The 23,335-nt window shown below is 46.8% G+C and overlaps 1 protein-coding gene across 5 annotated transcripts in view; it reads left to right on the top strand.

Annotated features, from left to right (window-relative positions):
• ERBB4 (erb-b2 receptor tyrosine kinase 4) overlaps positions 1 to 23,335 on the top strand; it is a 701,260-nt gene that overhangs the window by 556,955 nt on the left and 120,970 nt on the right. For all 5 annotated transcript variants that reach the window (XM_075607205.1, XM_075607203.1, XM_075607206.1 and 2 more), the window contains 6 exons: positions 1,182 to 1,255; positions 1,902 to 1,992; positions 5,042 to 5,241; positions 7,346 to 7,478; positions 9,182 to 9,275; positions 10,037 to 10,191. In XM_075607205.1, coding sequence (XP_075463320.1) covers positions 1,182 to 1,255; positions 1,902 to 1,992; positions 5,042 to 5,241; positions 7,346 to 7,478; positions 9,182 to 9,275; positions 10,037 to 10,191 — 747 coding nt within the window. The remainder of the gene's footprint in view (positions 1 to 1,181; positions 1,256 to 1,901; positions 1,993 to 5,041; positions 5,242 to 7,345; positions 7,479 to 9,181; positions 9,276 to 10,036; positions 10,192 to 23,335) is intronic.

Here is a 23,335-nt window from a genome sequence, read left to right as displayed (position 1 = left end):
ACTGGACAATGTCCACACATCATTCCTGGAAAATGTAGTATTTTTCTAATTTCTCCCTGAACAAATACCCTCTGACTAACACATGGCACTGAAATGTTCAGCGATCTGCCTATTCTTACTGAACCTCCCTGGTTTTTTTTCTCCATCTTTGCTGTTCCCCCCTTTTCCCCTGTTTATTACCTGCCAAATGCAGGCGTTACAGAGATAATGCTGAGAGACTGACTGCATTTTCTGGCGCCTACATGGGGGTAGACCACAGAGCACCTTTATATCTTACACTTATCCAGGGCCTGTAACAGACCTATGTCAGGGTCTGGATGTGAGTGGTGCCACCTTTAGCTCTGACCTAACTAACGTTACGTTAAATCCCTGCTGTAACTATACCGGCGCTCTGAGGATAAGCGCGGTTAGAGGGAACACCACTTTTGCATATAATTAGCACTAACGTCCATTATAGTAACGCTCGTTCTTTCTGAAAACAGCACTGAGCGCGTCGTTACTGAGCTTTGACAATCCCGGTTAGCACCCAACTGAAGTGAACGTCTCGCTGAGTCGCTAACGGAATTCTGTGCATCTACCCCATAGAAGTCACAGCATTACCAAGTGTAAGCTGAGGATAGTACATGCTCAACAGGCAGGGTTTGGCTGACTTCAAGGCTGCAGAGATGGACCCAAAACAAACAGATTTCAGGATTCTGGTGCAAAAAAAAACTGACGTTGTCATGGAAAATTAATGTCTTTAAGGATTTGAAATTCCACTGATGTCTTACGGATCAGCGGAATTACTCCAAATCAGTGAGATTCGCTGGAAATCATAGAGACCGGACAGGTCTCCGTCTGCCTTGCATGTTAACCAAGACTGGCTGATCCTGTCATGTATATTTTTCATAAGCATAAATTACAATATTCCTTTATCAATCATGTTGAGAATGGGGTGTTCTCATGCCCTCTAGTGTTGGCTAAAGAGAAGTGCAGCTGTATGAGAAACAACAGCTACCAGGGCTGCAAACAGGTGGAGCTCCCCCTGTTGGTTGAGCAGGAGAGCTGCTGTCTTTTGATTGAAAGGACTCTGGTTCTAGTCCCACCTGATGTATTTTGCAGTAGATGAACATAACACTTATTGGGGCTGTGTGTAGTAGCAAACATATGTGATAATGTCCCACATTTGTATCACTTTCCAGGGACCCATACCACGCCATTGCTGCCCTGGATCCTGAGAAGTTAAACGTCTTCCGTACTGTTCGAGAGATCACAGGTGAGATGTGGCAGTTCTGGTCCCAACATTGTCTAACGATTATTATTGTACTTGTACTACGTTGCTCTTCAACACTGTGCTTTAACTCTTTCCCTGCCACAGATGCCAGCAACTCTTTACAATGTAATGCATTTTGGTAGCCGCTGGCAGTAAAGGCTTAAGCATGTGTAACACTGTAGTACCAATGTGATATGTAGTTATTGGTGTCTGAGCCGTGCTGATGCGCGTAATCTGGAAATAGGGTAGATTCCGGCAGGGAAAGCATCTTCTTTTCTGATACAGGTAGTGGATATATGGAGTGGCTTCACAGCAGAGAGGTCCAGAGAAGAAATGGTCACTGAATACAACATGGGATGCATGAGAATGACACAGAACACCCACTAGTCAAAGCAACGGATTGAAAGCGCCTATAGGGGTTATAGAATCCCATATGGTAAACCCGAGACTGAAAAGCATAGAGCTCAGTCATGTAAAGTATAGTGTTGGGACTTTTCCATGGCCGTAACTTTGAACGTGGGCAGACTGGGTACGGCTTATGGCCCTTCTCTGCTGGACAGCACTGTGTATTTATCCATAGCAGTTTGTTAAAACTAAAGTGCTGAGATATGCTTCTAACTCGGGATACCTGTGTATTGATGTCCTTCAGGTTACCTGAACATACAGTCTTGGCCCAAAAACATGACGGACCTTAGTGTCTTCTCCAACCTGGTCACCATAGGAGGCAGGGTGCTATACAGGTAGGACACCTTCCATCTGGGCTACAGAGGTTTTCATCCTTGTCTCTGTGGCTGCTGCCTTTTGAATAACATTGTCACTACTGAATAACAACTGCGATTATATATTGTGCTTACGTAGAAGCTTTTCACTCCAAAGCTTGACATACATTTGTGCAGCCAACTCTGGGGTGAAATACTGGCACCACACTGCTGCCATTCTGTTCTGCACTGAGAAAGGAGAAAGAAAAGGCAAGACAGATCCACACGGAAACCAAGGGATTAGTCCATGTTATTGAGAAAACCACCAGACCTCATCAAGCACTCAAGCAAATGTGCATAGATTTTATTCTTACACACATTTTTGTCACTTTAGTCAAACATAACCTATTTGTATATACTGTATATTCCCAGGTCCAGTACAATTAATAATATTAAGTACAATTAAAATAATAATTCTTCAGCAACAGCACTGAAATGTATACAGCACCATATTTACAATGTTTGAGGCACTGCAGAAAAACTCAAGAGCTTACGATTTAATTTTTTTGTGCCTAGGAGGGATACATGAATTGTCCCCAAGATCTGACCAAAGTTCACCCATGTCACAGTCATAATAACATTACCACTGAGCCAATCCTTCTCCATTATATGTCAGTAGAATATAATAACTGTATATATAAAGGAAATAAATATTAGATTTATTTCATGGCTTTTATGAGATCAGGAAAAAATAAATAAACCCCCAGCAAGATATCTCCTTTCCCCAAATAACCTGCGTGGAGCCCCAGAGCTCTGGATAAAGCAGTTTGTACAGCGGTAGCTGACCGGATTTCAGGCCCTTGTCAGTCAGAAGAAAAGCTGCAATTACAGTAACAGTTTCCTGACCCCCCGCCTGGCAGACAGCAGAAAGCAGGTACCCACGGAGGTCAGGGCAGCCTGTATGCCAGTAATTATTGGTCCCTGCGGGACTGAGGCTGAGCAGTAAGGGCAGGGGGCACATTTAATGATGGCCCGGGCTGGAAAGTTATGAAACGCAACATGCGTTGACGGCCAACGTGCGGGCAAACTCTCTCACACAATCCTTCGCCTGTCTGGAGAAGTTACTGCAAAAGCATTTCTCATTCAGAGCGCCGGTGGGGTATCACTCTCTGAAATAGCAGGTGTCCCCTTAAGTAGTTTAAGCTTTGCTGCGTCATAGAGGGAAACAGAGCAGATCTCAACTGAACCCAGGCTGTGAGCCCCGACCTGCGCCATTATATAAACAAGCGTCCCAGCAACGTGTCAGACCGCCTCCCCGGTCACCTCATTACAAGGCAGCTGCGGCCCACACCTATCAGAGAGCCGAGGTTTTAAAATGGAGACGCTACACTTTGCCTGTTTCGTGGTTGTGCTGTATGTGGCGAGCCGTGTGTGCAGTGCTGTGCAGAGGAGTCATACAGACATTGTAGGAGACAGAGAGAGAGCGCAGGGATAGGGGCACCAGTCATGAACGCAAAACCGTGGGCCCTAAGAGCTTGCAATCTAAATCAGGGCCAAGTGATGGCCCAGTGGTGTCTAGTAAAGCAGTGCTGTGCCGGTGAGGAAGGGGGAGGGGGATATGCAGACGTGGGGCCTTTCTGTGTCTGTAGCGGATGCGCAGGCCGTGATTCCACTGAAAATCCCCATCAACGTCAACAGGGATTTTCATCCAGAAAAGGCTAGAACCGCTGCTTAAAACAATATAAAACTACCCCCTTACAGGGTAAATGCAGTGCAAATCGTGTGTGTGCGCGTGCGTGCGTGTGTGTGTGTGTGTGTGTGTGTGTGTGTGTGTATATATATACATATCTATATATTTCAAAAGGGAAAAAATTATCTGAGAAAAAAAGTAACATTTTTAATGGATGCCCTGGTTCTTTTCTTCTATTACACAAAATAACACTGCAGCATTCAGGAGAAGCAGCTAACAACATAACTAATGCTGACACAGGAGAGAGTCACATCTATAGTTACTTCCAGGATATAGTTATCCCCTGCAGATTTGGGGGTGGCCGTGTTCTCCTAACCACGGGGTTTGGCCATTTAGAACAATGAGGGTTTCACATAGCGCAAATAGAATATATAGTATTAAATGGGGGTATTGATTCGGGGAAGCGGCCCTTCTTTCTCTTTGCTATTTTCTGTATCTATCCGTGTGTATGTCCTTCCCATCACTGAGACTCTCTTTTGAGTCTCCTGGGCCCTGAAGCAATACAAAGCTCTGCAGAGCCGTGCATCACTGGTACTGCAGAGCCGTGCGGCACTGGTACTGCAGAGCCGTGCGGCACTGGTACTGCTGAGCTGTGCGACGCTGGTAGCGCAGTGCCATGCAGCCTGGTACTGCAGAGCCGTGCGGCACTTGTACTGCAGAGCTGTGCTACGCTGGTTCCGCAGAGCCGTGCGGTGCTTGTACTGCAGAGCTGTGCGGTGCTTGTACTGCAGAGCTGTGCAGCGCTGGTATCGCAGAGCCGTGCGGCGCTTGTACTGCAGAGCTGTGCAGCGCTGGTATCGCAGAGCCGTGCGGCAGTTGTACTGCAGAGCTGTGCAGCGCTGGTATCGCAGAGCCGTGCGGCGCTTGTACTGCAGAGCTGTGCAGCGCTGGTATCGCAGAGCCGTGCGGCGCTTGTACTGCAGAGCTGTGCAGCGCTTGTATCGCAGAGCCGCGCGGCGCTTGTACTGCAGAGCTGTGCAGCGCTGGTATCGCAGACCCGTGCGGCACTTGTACTGCAGAGCTGTGCAGCGCTGGTATCGCAGAGCCGCGCGGCGCTTGTACTGCAGAGCTGTGCAGCGCTGGTATCGCAGACCCGTGCGGCACTTGTACTGCAGAGCTGTGCAGCGCTGGTATCGCAGAGCCGTGCGGCACTTGTACTGCAGAGCTGTGTAGCGCTGGTATCGCAGACCCGTGCGGCACTTGTACTGCAGAGCTGTGCAGCGCTGGTATCGCAGAGCCGTGCGGCACTTGTACTGCAGAGCTGTGCAGCGCTGGTATCGCAGAGCCGTGCGTCGCTTGTACTGCATGGCAATGCATTTCCTGTCCCTTCTCTGTACACAGTGGTATTTCGCTGCTGATCCTGAAGCAGCAGAGCATCATCTCGCTGCAGCTCCAATCCCTCAAAGAGATCAGCGCTGGGAACGTTTATATCACCGACAACCACAACCTGTGCTACTACCACACCATCAACTGGACCTCACTGTTCCGGACGCCCAGCCAGAAAACCCATATCCGCCAGAACAAGAAGGCAGAAAACTGCAGTGAGTATCCAGCTTCGGGGTCTCCAAAGCTCTTGCCCATTGCATCAACACTGGGGCAGGGCTTGGAGTCTTAACATTGCCAATGGGAGGATGCAGGATAACTGCCAGCTCTGTTACCGAGGGCTCACACATTTGAAATGAGTGCCACTCATAAGGAGTCGGTATCTGTCACTGCAAGGCAGCTCCACTGGAAGACATGCACACTTACTGCAATGCAAAGTCACTCATTAGAAGGCACACACACTTCTAGTCATTGGAAGCCAGTCTCACTCATTGGGAATCACCATCACTCACACGGGAAGTCAGCCTGGATGGTTACAGATCAGCCTCACTCAGTGGAGGAGATCCTCAGTTCTTGGAGACCAGTCTGATTAATTGAAGCCCCTCCAGTTCAGCAGCACCCCCCTTTTTTACATAGGTGGGAAGCAGAGGGTCCCCCGGAGCTGAACCGCGTTAATTACAGGACCAGGGGCCCCCTGGTTCCCGAGATATCAGAAACGCTAGTGCCGGAAATGGATGGTTATTTAAATCCCCTGCATCCCGAGAACTTCTAGGAAGCTGCACAGATGATGTTGCATCTTCCTTTTGGCCCGCTTACGCAGGGGATGCAAACCACCATTTTGTTTCCCCTAGAGGAGATAGTACCTGTGCTACCTTTACAGGTGTGTCTCTTGGGCACCAGTTAGTTAGCTCCGGAGACTCGCTGCTTCCCACCTTATTTCTTTGATCAATCTGATGCTGCTTTGGCACCAGGTACAGCCTGTGGGGATTTTGGGAAAATAGCGCCTTACACTATACTGTATTCCCAGCGTTTCTAGGGTAGAGCCCAGATGAAGAGAGATTTGTAACCTCTCTATTGGCTAAGACGGGGGTGCTCAAATCCAGTCCTCAAGACCCGCCAACAAGTCCTGCTTTCAGGATATCCCAGCTTCAGCACAGGTGGCTCAAGGTGTCCCTGCTTCAGCACAGGTGGCTCAATCAGTCTTTGACTGACTGAAAGTCTTTGACTTTGATCAATATCTGTGTCTTTGACTGAGCCTCTGATTGAGCCACCTGTGCTGAAGCAGGGATATGCTTCAGACCGGACCCGTTGGAGGATCTTGAGGATTGGAATAGAGCACCCCCTGGCCTAAGCAATGGATAAGAATGTCTGACGATCATATCTGTCCAGCACTAAAAGCAATGCATGTTTTCTATTGCACAGTGCTCCTAACAGTAAGGCTGGGAGGAGCACTGTCTGAGGACACACTTACCCCTTACTGAACCCCATATCTTCCCGGGGTTTTGCTCCAGTTGTAGTTGATACACTCACATCTCTGAGTCGTCGGCCATGTGTGGCTCTCTTGTTCAAAACAGAACTGCCCTGTGAGGGTTTAAAACTAGGACAGGATCAGACTTTGAGTTCAGGGTTAGCTGTACCTGTTCCCCCCGCTGGTGTAACACAGGTAGTAATGCACAGGCAGATACAGCCAGCAACAGAGTCTGATAGCAGCATTTGCATGTAAAAGCAAACCTATCGTACAGTAGTGGCATACAGAAATAGGTGCACTTTAGTTTTTCCATGCAGGATGGAGGTGCTTCCCAGCAGCTGACACTTGGGGCGACCAAATAACACATGTAGTTTAACTACATGCAAATATCATTTTATTAGTAAAATATATCGATTTATTTGTATACTTGTACAAAGTAGAGTTGTTGTTTTTTCCCCCCCTCTGATAATAAATATGTATTAGATCATGGTTTTTTTAATAGGTAGATATGAGTTCCCTACTGGTCTAAATAGTTCAAGATTATGGCCCATGTTGACTTAGCAGTGCTACCCAATAAGACACATTCCCGTTCTGGAAGACACCTTGCAGCCCATTCACATGGAGGAAGGTGTATATCTGCGCTGGTAGGTGTCTTTTGGGATAGCACCACTTAGTAAATATGCCCCTCTGAGTTTCAACCAGTGGTTGCCGGAAACCGAGGAGCTTCCCTCTCACACTGCCAGAAATAGGTACAACAGGTGGAGATGGTATTCATTAGGTCCGTAGGGACAGTGCCTGCTCAGTAGCTGCACCTGGACACCGTGTGAAAGCCTCGCCTCTTCTTTTTTTCCTAGCCTCTGAAAGGATGGGTTGTGATTCCCTTTGCTCCACTTCGGGCTGCTGGGGCCCGGGGCCTGACCAGTGTCTGTCCTGCCGCTACTTCAGCCGAGGAAAGACGTGTGTCAAGTCATGTAACCTGTACGATGGGTAAGACACCTTTTCCCTGATGAAGGTGCTTGTTTGCACCGAAACGTTGGCTGCTACCATGACTTTTTCAAGTCATTAAATTACTTATTTTATTTTTTGGCTACTTATTGAATTCTCCTTATTTTTGGTGTGCTTGACTTTATTTTTTTATGATTACTACTTCTTGGCCGGATTTTTTTGCCCCAGCGCCCATCTTTGATATTGTTGCATTACTCTAGTCCCCTTGCAAGCCGCATCCCAAGTGGCTGGATCTGATTCTCTATTTTTTTTTATAAGACACCTAGAAGCAAGTGTGTCATGGGTGGGAATGAGTGGGAGGAACCCTCAGTGCGGTCACTTACTGAAGAACATGTCCTAGATTATATTGCACATTCTTCATGTTACTGCAGTCTAAAAAAAATGACTTTATTTTATTGTAATGGGGTCCATCCATTCTAACGCTGTGTCATATCAGTGAGGATAATTTGGAGGACAACAGGTTGTTAATAACAACCTTTCAAAATGACGGAGAATGTGTTACACGTCTGAGTCTTTAACCCTTCGTCGCATTGCTGGCCGTCCCCGGCAGCAAGAAGTTTTAAGATGTCAGGTTTAAATGCCCACACGATGCACACTCCCACTGCGTTTCTCAGCCAACGATGATCTTTAAATAGGCACCATAATATTTGCACTCGTCCCTCCTACACAACAATAATAAACAGTCTTTCACCGTAATGAAATCTCCTTCCCGGAGAGATGATCCATTTTAATTATAACATGTTCCCTGGCAATCCACAGGCATTTCTTCTGCTCACGTCTCTCGTTCACCTTCCCTCTCCCTTCCATTCTATGCTCCTTATCTCACTTCACATTCTGTCCCTCCCGACTTTTCCCCTCCCTTTCTCTTCTGCATTCTGGTTTGATCCTCTTATGTTCCTCTCTCCTGTGCTTCCCTCTTTCTATTATAAATGGGATTCAGATCCATCACCGCTGGCAAAATATTGATATCATCTTTATTTATATAGCTCTGCCAGTTTGAGCAGCGTTGGAATCAGAATCTAACCGTCCCGGTGAAATGATTCCATGGGCCCCAAGAGCTTGCAATTGAATTTTAGGGCATGGGTATAAGCCGATTTATTTCAAGTCATACAGAATAGAGGCCAGATCAAGCAGTGGGTGGGCACCAAGATATTTCAGTATAAAGGAATATATATAACAGAGAGATGTGGAATGAGGATTAAATGAGGAATAACAAGCAGAGTTAAGAAGCCTTTGATGCCTTGTGGTGCCTCATTGGTAAGAACTCACTTTAAGATGTGTACATCGTTACATAACGGATGAGGTTGATAAAAAGACATATATCCATCAAGTTCCGCCTATGCTAAATTTAGACGACAATGACTCTATACAAATATTCTGGAGATTTGTACGAACTACAATGTTTTGGGATTGCCGTGGTGTATTAAAATGGGGAGACGGGAGGGACTTATAGTTTAATGAATACCTAAATACATATATACAGACATGAACCAAGCAATAAATAAATGTGCTGGAGGGACTCCTAATCCAGACAAATTAACCAAGGGGTTAGGCGGAAGGAGAGTGGGGGGGGGAGAGAGGAGAGGGATATGAGAGTCCAATATCTGTGGATGGGTATAGAACACACGACTAAAACACGCTGCAGACATGTCCCTTCTCCTCTCTCATGTCTCATCTGTCTGCAGAGAGTTCCGGGAATTCGCTAATGGCTCTGTCTGCCTTGAGTGTGACCTGCAGTGCGAGCGGATGGATGAAGGGATGATCACGTGCTACGGACCGGTAAGAACGTGCAAGAGGGCAGGCGGCCATTTTAACACCCCCAACAATGAAAAGAAAAATGTGTTTCTCTTCAGCACAGATGCAAGAGGGTGGGTGGGGGAGGGGGAGGGGAAGGGTCTCGTAAAAGTTGCAGGTCCACCTGGATCGTAATGGTCATCATTAAAAATCTTCTGTCTGTGAAGAAGTTAAAATGAGTGTGGTCACCCTTTAACCCATTCAGTGCCACAAGTGCTTCCAACGCATTGCTTTGCACAAGATAAGCATGTTGCACATGTGAAACCTTATAAGGTTTTGTTTTAGAATAAATCAGTTCTGATTTCATAATAGTGATTTTTTTTTTTTTTTTTTAATTAAACTCTTAATGACATTTTCAATACGTTTTAAAGCATCCTTTGATTTCTATAGCAGGGTTTATCTCACCTCCCAGCAGTGCATTTCCTGTTTGTAATAATTTGTTGCCAATATTCCCAGCAGTTTGAGCTGCAAACTGTAACAGTAGATAATGTTGCCGTAGTCATACCAGGATACATTGTAGCTGCTGAGTTACACTGACTGAAAGATTGATTTGAAACTGAAAAGCGGCCATTATGTTAGGCACACAATCAGGATTTTGACAGATTTATAACAGGAGCACCAAACGATTGCCCGCTTTGGTAAGAATGCAGAATTATACACTGCCACATGCTTTACATGTTAAAATAAGAAGAAAACAGGGGGAAATAGTACAGTACTGCGGCTTTAACGGACACCATGTTTTTCAGGGTCCTGACCACTGCACAAAGTGCTTCAACTTTAAAGATGGCCCCAACTGTGTGGAGAAATGCCCGGATGGCCTGCAGGGGACAAATAGCTTCATCTTCAAGTATGCAGATTCAGACAGAGAGTGTCACCCGTGCCACCCAAACTGCACCCAGGGGTAAGTGACCCTAGAAGGGGCATATGAATAGGATAATTGTATATCCCCTCTGGTAGCAAAGGGCTTTTGCACCAGTCCCTACAGCCCGTTTTCTCCCCAAAATAACATGTTGAATCGGGATGTGATTAAACTGTGTGCTAGAACTATAGTTTGTATCATTATATATCTATATTTATTTATTTATCAAATGTGTTACCAGGAAGTAATACATTGAGAGTTACCTCTCGTTTTCAAGTATGTCCTGGGCACAGAGTTATGGTAACAGATACATGGTTACAAATACATGGGTACATTAGGTGAACAGGGTTATACATTATATATAAAGACATTGCATGTAAAGTTAATAATAATATATAAATAAAACCCTAAGGATGTCTGCACATCTCTCTGTGAAAGGCTGAACAGCCTGTCACTCACTAAGGGACAGCCAATGAGACTGCACATCCCTCCCCCTCTGTGATAGGCTAAGCGGGCTGTCACTCCCCCCATGGAAAGCCAGTGTGGCTGCACATATCTCCCACTCTGCGAATGGAATGGAGACCAGTGTGCACATGGGGCAGAAGGGAGTTCTAAGAGAGTGGAGGAGAGACAGCAAGGTGAGTAGGAGGAGGAAACAGAGAGACAGCAACGAGAGGAAGAGACAGATGAGATGAGGAGTAGGAGAGGAGGGACTGAAGTGTGCACAGAGTGGAGCAGACACATTATGGCAGGGAGTGCAAAGAGAGGGGAGGAGAGAATGCAAAGAGGAGCAGGGCATGATGGAGGAGAGGGTAAGGTGGGGAAGACGGGACAAGAGACAGCAAGGTATTAGGCTGAGGCCCCGCTGCTCGCGTCCGCATGGCTGCCTTGCTTGCCGGCGGCGCGTGCAACTCACAGCACCGCGATTTGCGGTCTGCAGTGAACTGTGATGCGCGCTGGAGGGGCGTTGCCAAACATGTCGGGTGGGCGGGGGCAATGATGAGGGGGTGCGTGGCCCCCCCGTCCGCCGCCCCCCCCCCCCGGTCTGTGCGAAACACACAAGACACACACTCCCCCCCCCCCCTACCTTTTGGAAGGGGGGGGGGAGAGCTATACATGGGAGGAGGGGGGTGGGGAGGGGAAGGGAGGGAGAGCCATGCACGGCAGCCTCACAGACTTCTCTCCCAAGCCTCCTCCCTCCTGTAGCTCCTTCCTCCTCCCCTCCTTCCCTCCTCCCCTCCTTCCCTCCTCCCCTCCTTCCCTCCTCCCCTCCTCCCCTCCTTCCCTCATTGGCTGACTGCCGCACCACGTGACGCGTCAGCGCTTCTGATCACCAGAAGCCTGCAGCATCGGCCGGCTGACGCGTCACAGCACGCAGTCAGCCACGTCGGAAGGAGCCAGCGGGGACCTCCAGACTGAAGGAAAAGGGCTGGTGGCCCGCGGCCGCGCGCGCTGCCGACCGCAGCGGGTCCTTAGCCTGAGGGAGTGCAGGAGTGGCTCAATGAGTAAAGACACTGACTCTAAACAATGACATTGGAACTTGAATCAGGGGAACCTTGTCGGCTCCTTGTGATCGTAGTCACACTATCTCCCTGTGCCTCAGGCACCAAAAACTTAGATTGTGAGCTCATCCGGGCAGGGACCGTGTCAGCAAAAATCCTACGCGTTTTCAGTCCCATTGGGAGAAAAGCGTTATATATATGAAATAAAGTTATTATTATTACAGAGAGGGGTGAAAACAAAGACTAAAGTGTAGCTAATAACCTTTCACATCTCCTAGATCGGCGTATTAATAGCTAGTGTATTATAATTATCAGCAATTGCTCTTCTTCACCCCTCTCAGCACTGGAACACCGCAAGGGTTTTCTCCTCTGTTGGCTTAAGAGCTCATTTATCAAAGTCTGGGGGCGGAAACCTGTGCAAAATTATTTATAACAAAGGGGGAAAAAATGCACTAATTTTGTTTCAATGATACCTGTGTATTATATGTGGGAACTCGCTCCCCTCGTGTCAAAATGCCACCCGTGTACTGTTTTCATGTTTGAACTAATACGCAGTGTCCCACGTTGCTAAGCTAATCCATTTCTTCCAGCGCAATCCGGCTGATGGAAGCGTGTTCTGCAAATCCAATGAGCCGGGGCGGGAGGAGCTCCTCTCCGGCTGCTCTCAGATGGTGTCCCGGGAATAACCCTAGGAATGTAAAACCAGGTCCCGCAGGGGCTGAGCAATTTAAAGCAGAATTCTGCACCCGCAGCAAAACAAAGGGGAAATGCACAGCAATTAAGTGAGCGTTAATAAAAACATTGCTCAGGCCTGTTACAAGGGGGGGGGGGGAGAGAATAGGTCTCTCTCAACCTCATTCTCACTGTGCTTTGCATTATCTAAGCACTTTTGCCGAATTGAGCCTTGTAATATACAGGGAAATGTCGAGCTTTCCGCGTTTTCCCGGCGGTGCTGACAGGGGCGTTTAGAAAACAATCCAGGTGCAGCAGCTACAGCATCGCTCTACCTTGTATGTATTTCTTTGCCATGATGTATGCATCTTCCATATTAGAACAGGGCCCGGCAGCGGTTTCTGCGAATCCTCAGTAGGGAGGGTAAAAAATAACACAGGCGCAGGTATCGGAGGCGCAGAGATGTGCTAGGAAATAAAAGGGAGATGGGAGGAAGAGTGACCTGGTTAATAACCCTTTCCGTGCAACAAATTGCTTATCTATGGTGTGTTCAAGGCCCGTTGGGCACAGAAAGTTTGAAAGCACTGGTCTTTGTAGTGGGCGACTGCATATTATCCCCCTATCACTCCAGTACTCCAATTAAGTTGTGAGACTCGTTATGGCCTATTTTCGTAGCCCCCGAAGTTGTCAGCGCCAAACCGCACGGTTTGGCAAGTACAGAAGTAGCAGAATGAAATGGAAGAAAAAAAAATCCCTATTCTCTATAGCAAATCGCATCTTCTAAACCGCTTGTATAAAAAGTGACGAACTGCATGCTTTAGCAGCCAACCGCCCGGATTGTACTTGTTTTAGGAGTGGAATGTCCTAACTCCATTCCCAGTCTGACTTATGGGTTTTGCTCTCTCAGCCAAATCCATATTTCAGGCTCTGGATGGAACGCAAAGTGGAAAATAAGCACAAATGAATTATAAAACTTGCAAAAAGTGAATCAATATAAACATAATTGGTTGTGGTGCAGCTCCCAAAGAGACAATGTTGTGTTTGTCTGAGGAAATAGAGAAAGATACAAAGATTGGGGCGCAAACACAAACAAAAAAATGAATGTAAAGGTGAGTGTCCAATAAAAGGTGATAGTGTGAAAAATATGAATGGCGTACATCAGGTAAATATTGGGCTCTGGATCAGCAAAACCTGAGAGGACTTCCACTTGGGAAGAAAAAGAAGAAAAAGAGAGAGACACAATAGTGTAATGTAGTCTAATAACAATGAGGCCTCTTCACATAGCTCTAAAGTGTGACAAGCCGCTTCTAAAGAGCCCTTTCCGATTGGATTGGCACGCTTTGCTATTCTGTAAGCCCTTCTCGCATGTCCAATCCATGTCTAAAAGGATTTTTAATAAGCGGTTTCACTCTGGTTCTGAAAACCGATGAGGTGTATCAAAAAAGCCTCCAACTCGCATTTTTTTTTTTTTATATACTAAAACTGCTATTCTCGAAGCTCTTCGTAAGGAGGGTGTGGCACTGGGTAGATGGAGGTGGAGAAGGGGAGAAGCGAGAGAGCGAAAATGAGATGAGATGATGGTCGGAGAGAGGAAGGGGGAAATGGAGAAATCGGAGAGAGAAAAGTATTGAGTGAAATCCAGGTCTAGGAAGTGACCATCATTGTGGGTGCTGGCTGCAGTCCACTGTTGAAGGCCAAAAGATGGTCTTCTATTGGGCCGGGCCCAGTAGGTATCTGCGCACGTCTGCAGAAAATGCGATGCACGACGGCATTTTGACAAGACAAGGATTTTGTCTTCATACGTCGACAGCATCACATGGTTTCCTGTAACCAATGAGAGCGCAGAAGTGGATGTGATGTCATGGCCGCGCCCCCTCTTCTCGCGTCCCATCGCAGAAGTCAGTGAGTAGGCGAGTCCATTGATCGCAGATTTTAGGCGTGTACGCGCCGCCAGACGCTCCGCCGCGCGGGTGCACACGCTCACTGGGGCCGCAGCCTTAGTCACGGCATGGAGTGACATCACGCCAGTCAAAGACCGGATCGGCGCAAAGTGCCGGGCAGCTCGCCACACAGAGACTCAGAGAAGAACCGGCCAAACAGAAACACGGCTGCAAACTCCGATACACAGCCAGAACTGTTGTGGACTCTTAATGGCTATCGCACCTGGAACCAGGAGAGACCCCAGCGTGAGACACCTCCCAGGTTTCTATACCGTGAGGCTGGTTCATCACTTCTGTTTGTGAGTTCGCATTTTATCTCCAATACATTATGAGTTATTAGACTACATTACACTATTGTGTCTCTCTCTTTTTCTTCTTTTTCTTCCCAAGTGGAAGTCCTCTCAGGTTTTGCTGATCCAGAGCCCAATATTTACCTGATGTACGCCATTCATATTTTTCATACTATCACCTTTTTATTGGACACTCACCTTTACATTCATTTTTTTGTTAGTTTGCGCCCCAATTTTTGTATCTTTCTGGGTGGAACTCGCGACACCAATCTCGCCACCTTTCAAGGGACGCGATTAAAATGCCAGTTTTTAGAAGAGGTTTGTATAACGGAGCTTCGAGAATAGCAGTTTTAGTATAAAAAAAAAATGTTGGAGGCTTTTTTGACAAACCGATCAGTTTGGCAGAACCAGAGTGAAACCGCTTATAAAAAATCCTTTTAGACACGGATTGGACATGCGAGAAGGGCTTACACAATAGCAAAGCGCGCCGATCCGATCGGAAAGGGCTCTTTAGAAGCGGCTTGTCACACTTTAGAGCTATGTGAAGAGGTCCCATTGTTTCCCCCAGTTCATATTCTTAAATATAATGTTTTGGCTGGTATTTGGTAGGTATTGGTTTTGCCGGAATTCGATCCGTTTTGAAGTTGGATTTGTAATGATAGAAAAAACACACACAAAAAAATGACGGACATTATCAAACCTTTTTGCTGCAGTTCACAAGTTTTCCATGGCAGAATTCACGTAATTCATCAGTTTTTATTGAAACAGAGCAAAAAAAACACACAAAAAAAAAGAATCTGGAGGAGCTGTTACTCGGGCTTGGCTCAAATTTCACTCGGATTGGAAAGATGGTTTGGAAGTTTGACTCGAGCTTGGAACGACCTTCGAAGTTTGTTAACTTTGGATTTCTAACCTTTCTTTCCCTGCTCTTAATTAAATGGGAGGAAGGGGAGGGTGCACTGGGAGTTTCTGTCATTCTGTAGTTACCCTTTTTAGAGGAGCACGTTGCTTTCACATTACTTCAGCCATATACAAATTAAACAGACGCTCCAGTCAACAGGCATGGAAAAGTTCACACGGGGAATTCATCGGATAAACGGGAAAAGGAACCAATGGGATAGAGAGCAAAGACAAATCAGTGACATCATGAGCAGTCGGTGACATGCTGGTTGAGCAGTCGGTGACATGCTGGATGAGCAGTCGGTGACAGGCTGGATGAGCAGTCGGTGACATGCTGGATGAGCAGTCGGTGACATGCTGGATGAGCAGTCGGTGACATGCTGGATGAGCAGTCGGTGACATGCTGGATGAGCAGTCGGTGACATGCTGGATGAGCAGTCGGTGACATGCTGGATGAGCAGGCGGTGACATGCTGGATGAGCAGGCGGTGACATGCTGGATGAGCAGGCGGTGACATAATGAGCAGTTGGTGACATAATGAGCAGTCTGTGACATGACTAGAAGGACGGAGGAAATAAAATGGTAGTGGTCCAGACATATTTCAAGAACAAAGAACTGCGATGTAACAAATGAGACCTGGTTCAGAGAGATGTTGGTTGACTACTGCATGGATTTGATTGTGACGCTTATCAGGAAATACCAAAAGACCTCTGGGTGTAGATTCTGGAAGATAGGATGGAGACATCAAGGGAATCAACAGGACGAAGGATAGAAAACGAAATAATAGAGCAAGAGTTTATTTTCCGAAGCTAGCGGGGGTAGGATCAGTGGAAATGTGAAGAAGTCCTTCACTAAAAGGGTAATCGCTACATGGAACAGCCTTTCCTTTTAGAGGCAGACGCAGGAAAGGAACGCATAATGGGTGTGCTGTAGATGTACAGTAGTTCAAATGATTGCGCCTGCTGGCGCGCTCCCATGGGGGAGATGACACGGTAGACCCGCCCCCTTCATTTGCGCAGCTAATTAAAAACAATGGTGCTTCTGCTGCTGGTAAATGTTTTATATCCCAATGCACCACGCTGGCCATTGCAATAACATTGGCTATATCTGTACTGAAACGAGCCAGGGATCAAATGGGGTCAGAGAACTTACATTGGCAGGAGTGAGCAATGTGACCCTTATCTGTTGACAATTTGTAATCAGCAATGTTTAAAAGCAGAGTTGACAATACCATAATATAGAAGAATGTTATTCTTTATCCTGTATTTAAATCATAAATAGAACAAGACATCTTACCATTAGTGCAGTAAATGTAGCAGAATAAAAAGTACACTTGATGTATTAATGTCTAAAATGACATGATAAAAACATAGCACTTATTGCACTGAAAGTCAAGGAAGAAGGCGAGCTTTAAATGTCTATGTTTCTACATAAGCCATATTTTATTTGCAAACCTTCAAGAAAATAAACATCATCACATTTGTATCCTGCTACACACTGATTTTCTGTTCTACCAGCCAAAGAGCCAGCAGGTTGCGGTTCAACTTTTTGTCAACGGAGCTGGAATGAGACAAAAGTAAGAGATCATTAAGTGGCACTGAAGTCGGACACTGCTGCCTCCCGTTCTTTAGCAAGTGAAATGAAAGCAGTAAATTATTCAGTATAACACGTTGATGTCAACAGCTGTTGCCATTCACAATGAGACCTTTTACTGTTTTCACAAATCTAATTACAACAGAGCCATGAGGGAGACGAGGGAGACAACGCAGCCTCCTCGCCTCCCAGCTCACTGTCGGGCCGCTCGTTGCAGCGGGGTTTGAGCCTCTGTACGAGTTCTCAAAGGTGGAGAAGGGAGGAAGCTGCGGGTAAAACACGAAAAACAAAGACGACGCGCGTTCAGCCACATGCTCCGTGATTCCGGCGCTAATAGATGAAATTTCAGATCCAGCACTGCCAGTTTATGCAGGGGCCCTGCTGCTAATCCACAGCAAATAAAGCGCGCGCCTGCGGTTACGTGTGCCTGGGGTCTCCGCTGGCATGGTGTTTGATTTTGTAGTGCCTGTCTCCAGATATGGGGCCTCTGTCCTAAGTGGATGGGGAATTAGTTATAGTAATAAATTGGTGGATACGTAGAAGATGAGATCCCAAAACAGCTCTTTGTGTGTCTTCGCTGGGACACGTATTGATTTCTATTTAATTCCTTTTTGCTGCTCTGTGACATGTCAGGTGATTTTTTTTTTTAAAGCAGCAATCCCACCTATTTTGGTTAAACATTTTTATATGACAGAAATCTAACTAGAGGGTCCCTGAGAGATTGTGAGCTCTGGAGACCCCCTGGTTCTCTAGATACTCACTATTTTAGTTGCTGGTTTATTTTTTCGGTTGCCAAAGATGGCGCAGTCGTCTGTCGTGGCTTCCTATTGGCCCGCAAGATTTCCCAAAAGGCGAGGAAAACATTGGTAACTAAAAAGGTAAGTATCTGAGTGATCCGGAGAGTAGAGTTGGGGGACTTTGGATCGGCGGGTTCCTTTGGTCCGCAGAATTCAGCGGATCGGTGTCAAAAAGGGCAAGTCGCGTTTGGCGGATTTTGTTATTATTACCAATTCACTAAATGGATTGCGCCATCCAATGACGGATTTGTAGAATCCAATCCGCAGATTCCGCAATCCGTTGGCCGATTCTATAAATCCCTCCACGGGTTGTATCCCAATGGCGGATTTTGACGAATCGCGTGGATTAAAACCGACCGAATCCGTTTCCGGATGTTACACCACAAAATGGATTTTGGGGGGTGGGAAATGCGAGAACATCTGGGACACGGATTTGGGCGGACTGCAGGACCCCTGGTTTAAATGTTATACAAAAAAATCAATTTGAAAAAACAAACAAACAAAAAACAAACAAATACGCAGTATAGCTGCTTTAATCAAGTTGCATGCATTAAACTCAGATTGTCAGCCAGGACGATGTGGGCATATTAGTCCTGCATATAGTTTTTGGTAATACATTAAAAAAAAGTTACATGGCCAGAGTTTATTATTATGTGGGCTGTGTATTTACATGTTCACAATCCCTTTGTTAGGGTGAGTTTTAGAGGAAAATGCAGCTTGAAACAGTGCCCTAAAAATGTTGGGACTTTGGAAGAATGTGACAGGAGCATCAAGCTCCTGTTTTTAGCAGCCTGGGGGTGTATTTGTAGAAGGTTTTCTGAGCTTACGAGGCACTGACAGGCAAAAGAGAAGAGCAAGTGAGCCCGCCGCCTATGGAAGCTTTCTTCATTACTGAGGCCGCTGCTCTGCGAGGGCCAGAGATGGTAATCTGGCCGACCTGTCAGCGAGAGGACACTATAAAGGACATTTAAAGACACACAAGACAGGGGATGTGGCAGAGGAGGCTGTTTGCTGAATCCATGCAAACACGCTGCTCTCACCTGCTTGTCAATTAAAACTCAGCTGCCTCTGAATGACAAACACATATCTTAGGGGTCATTAACTCAACGGAGATGTTTCTCTCTTGCCTGTCATAATATTGTTCTGGAAGGAAACTCTGCTGGGGAAAGATTAGCTGTAAAAGGAGACACGTTTACCTGCAGTTTGGCAACAGTTTTGAATATAGCAAATAAAGAAAATACACTGTTGATTCTGTCAGAAATGGGCAATAGATTGTAAGCCTCTTGGCATAGAGGTTAGTTTTATGTTTAATTATATAACCTAAATATAATTCACAGTACCTTAAGTTGTATTGTATGGCTTTATTTATATAGCGCCAAAAGTGTACTCGGCGCTTCACAAAGAATACAGTACAGGGAATTATAATAATACAATAAGCGCAGCAAAATCAGACAATAGGAAAGGAAATCCCTGCCCCGAAGAGCTTACAATGTAAGATTTGAGGGGAACTTACAGAGACAACAGATAAGGGAATAAGTGCTGTAGATGTAGTTATCTCATGTTGCTACTATAAGGCTCTGTATTCACTAAATAGCAATTATATTCAGTTGTTTAAGTCACTGCAAAAGGATTGCCTTAAAACCTGCACTGTTAGTGGTCCTTGAGGACTGGAGTTGGGGACCTCTGCTTTAATGTATGGCCCGCTGTAAATGATACAAACTCTGGATATGTGGAGTGACATTAGAGGCACAGGTTGCTGGTATCCTTCATTCTTCTGACACTAGATTTTCATTTTAGTGGAGCCCCTGTCATTAGGGACCATAGCCACTGTGTGAGCAACTCAGACACCAAGATCATTGGTGGCTTTAAACTCCTGAAATGTTTAATTATGGATACTCTGATCGCTTAAAAAAAACAGAGCCTTGTTATACAGTAAGACAATAAGAGCCCCCTGAAATGTGAGGCGCTCTGTTGTCTAGCATGCTTAGTTAAGATGGATTGTTGTGTGTGTTTCAGGAGAAGGGAAATTTGGAACAAATACAAATGACATTACACAGGCCTCAGAAACCAAGGACATTATCACAAACTTTCTGGTACATGGTACATGGTACGGCACCACAAACTCACCTTAGCAGCCAACTAGACACCCTCTACAATTCAATATGCCGCTTTGTTCTCCAATGTAACTACAACACACATCACTGTGAAAGAACTAGATTGGTCATCGCTTGAGTCGAGGCGCAAAGTTCATCTTTCCTGTCTTGCCTTCAAATACTTTCTGGGTAAGCTACCCACCTATCTGAACAAGCTCCTCACCCCTACCACACGCGGCACTTATCACCTGAGATCTGATTCAAAACGATTGTTCGTGGTCCCGAGGTTCAGCAAAGTATCCGGCCGCTCCTCCTTCTCTTACCAGGCACCACACACCTGCAACAATCTGTGCGAGACTCTCAAAGCCGCCACCAGTCAAAGGCTGCGCTTATAGCGCCGGCGACGTCAGGCTATGGTCGCTGGAAAAATCAAATTGAGATGACTTCCAGTGATCGCGACCAAGCCGTCGCTCCGTCCCGCCATAGTGTCGCGCTTACTATAAGCGCACGTGACGGCGGCAATGCATTTGTTTTGCCGCGCCGTCGCCGGCACTATAAGCGCAGTCTAAGCTCTTTCAAAACTAAAGCTGTCTGTAACAGGTTACATACGCTTAAAAGATAAAATATGTTAAACTGTTTATGCAATGTCTTTATACATAATGTATAACCCTGTTCACTTAATGTAACCTTGTATCTGTCATCATAACTCTGTGCCCAGGACACGTCTGAAAACGTGAGGTAACTCTCATTGTGTTATTTCCTGGTAGCACATGTGATAAATAAATAAAGGAAAACTCCCATTGGCATCACTTGATCACCATTGATCACAGTTACATGAATAACCTGCTGAGTTTCAAGAGTTCAAGGTCCGCAGAAATGAGTGCTCCAAGTCACCCAAATTCAGTTCTCAGTCTCCAACATGGTCTGTTTCCAGCATTGAAGAGCACAAGCACAAAACTGTGAGTTGTCCTTGTGGGTTTTTGCTTTCAAGTCCGCATTATATGGGACAATGTGTGTACTGTTCACATGCGCCAGCGAGCACTTGGTGCTAGTCCCCTATCCCTGGTATGGGATGCTGCACTATTATTCAATATGCAGAGGAGTGGTTCCAGCGGATAAGCATATATTTATGGGACATAGTATTACTCTAGATGCCCCGGTTACCCAAATTCTTGAACAGCACAAGCACCCATATGTCTCCAGATAAAACTCCAGATTCACACCATTTTGTACACTGAAATCATTGAGATATTTTCATTATTACAAATGGTCACAGTGTAAGCCGGTGACCTGAAATAGGTAGACCACTGTTTTTCAACCGGGGCTCCCTGGGCATCCCTAAAGAGTTCCCTGCAATTTCCTGGTCATTTGAAAACTGTACCAAATACAGAAGAATTCACAATGTAACTGATCTCAGACGCGCCATTAGAGAGGGTTGGGGTTCCTTACAATGCATCTGATCTCAGACGCGCTATTAGAGAGGGTTGGGGTTCCTTACAATGCATCTGATCTCAGACATGCTATTAGAGAGGGTTGGGGTTCCTTACAATGCATCTGATCTCAGACGCACTATTAGAGAGGGTTGGGGTTCCGCAGAATTTCACCATATAATTATAGGGTTCCTTAACCCTTTCCGGTCCAATGTCGGAATATATCCTACAAAATATTTTGACACTTGCGGTCCAATGTCGGATCGGGAGGAGGGAGGAAGATGTGGAGTGAGGCGCCATCAGCAGCACACGTCCCCCACATTCCCCTTGCACATCTCCCAGCAGCTGCACTGATCCCCTCCCCCCCCCAGCCCTGCTCCGATCCCTCCAGCCCGGCACTGATTTCCCCCCCCCCCCCCGCCCAGCCCTGCACCGATCCACCCAGGCCGGCACCGATACCCCCCAGCCCGGCACTGATACCCCCCAGCCCTGCACTGATCCGCCCCCCAGCCCTGCACTGATCCGCCCAGCCCTGCACCGATCTGCCCAGCCCGGCACCGATACCCCTCAGCCCTGCACCGATCCGCCCAGCCCGGCACCGATACCCCCCAGCCCTGCACCGATCCGCCCAGCCCTGCACTGATCCTCCCCCCAGCCCTGCACCGATCCGCCCAGCCCTGCACTGATCCTCCCCCCAGCCCTGCACCGATCCGCCCAGCCCGGCACTGATCCCCCTCCAGTCCTGCACCGATCTGACTCCCCCTTCCCTCCCCCCCAGCCCTGCACTGACTGCCCCCCCTCCACCCCTCCAGCCCTGCACCAATCCGCCCAGCCCGGCACCGATTTCCCCCCCGCAGCCCTGCACTGACTGCCCCCCCCCCACCCCTCCAGCCCTGCACCAATCCGCCCAGCCCGGCACCGATTTCCCCCCCCCCCAGCCCTGCACTGATCCCCACCAGCAGCCCGGCACCGATTCTCCCCCCCCCCCCCCAGTCCCGCACCGATCCCCGCAGGTAGCCCCACGATGCCCCAGCAGCTAACACCGGAGGTAGGGGGGGGCTGTGTGTGCTGTGAGTATGTGCTGTGTGTGTGCTGTGAGTATGTGCTGTGTGTGCTGTGAGTGTGCGCAGTGTGCTGTGAGTGTGTGCAGTGCACAGTGTGCTGTGAGTGTGCGCAGTGTGCGGAGTGTGCAGTGTGTGCACAGTGTGTGTGCAAAAGAAAAGCTGTATGTGGTTTTTTTTCCCGAAAATTAAATTAGACCTGCTGGCGCACTTAGTGAAAATTAATTGGACTGCAAAGGGTTAAGCATAAAAAGGTTGGAAACCACTGAGGTAGACACACTGAGGAGAACAAGCTCAGTTTAGTCTTTTAACTTTCAACCTCATTAACTATTTAAACGTTTTATTGTTTTTAGCTGCTAAAAACCTCAAAACCAGTGTCCAAAGGCAATTCCTAATTCATGTTGGAGTCAGAACTTGCAGTCTACGGTCAGTGCACCCATCCTGCTGGGACTTAGGGACCTATTCAGTAGACTCAAAAAAGTGTGCCTAGGCCATTTTTGGGGCATAAAATGTCAAAAAGAGGCAGAACCCCCTTCTACCTATTCAGTAAAGAGGGAAGAGGCAGCCAGAGGAGCCCCGAAAACAATTGTGAATACCTCTTCGGACTAAATGAAAATTTGCAAGCGAATGAGCAACATCCTCAAAATTAAGTATTCATCCAGTATTCCATATTCTCCGACGAGCGTTTTTCACTCTGTGAACTATTCAAATATGAAATATGACTATTTCAGCAGGAAAAACCCCTGAAAAAATAAACCCTTTCTAAAATAGTGGAACAGACCTGAGAAGTAACCCAGTGAAGTGAAAAGGCTGGAAAAAAACACAGGAAGCGACTTGAAGTGAAGCAATAGCCAGCAAAAACCCCTGTAAAGTTGCTTAATGTATTGTGAATAAGACAAAACACCTGT

The sequence above is a fragment of the Ascaphus truei genome, chromosome 7, assembly GCF_040206685.1.
Source record: "Ascaphus truei isolate aAscTru1 chromosome 7, aAscTru1.hap1, whole genome shotgun sequence".
Classification (NCBI taxonomy): Eukaryota; Metazoa; Chordata; class Amphibia; order Anura; family Ascaphidae; genus Ascaphus; species Ascaphus truei.
Note: the sequence above shows the minus strand (reverse complement) of the source record. Positions and strands in the feature narration are given on the sequence as shown.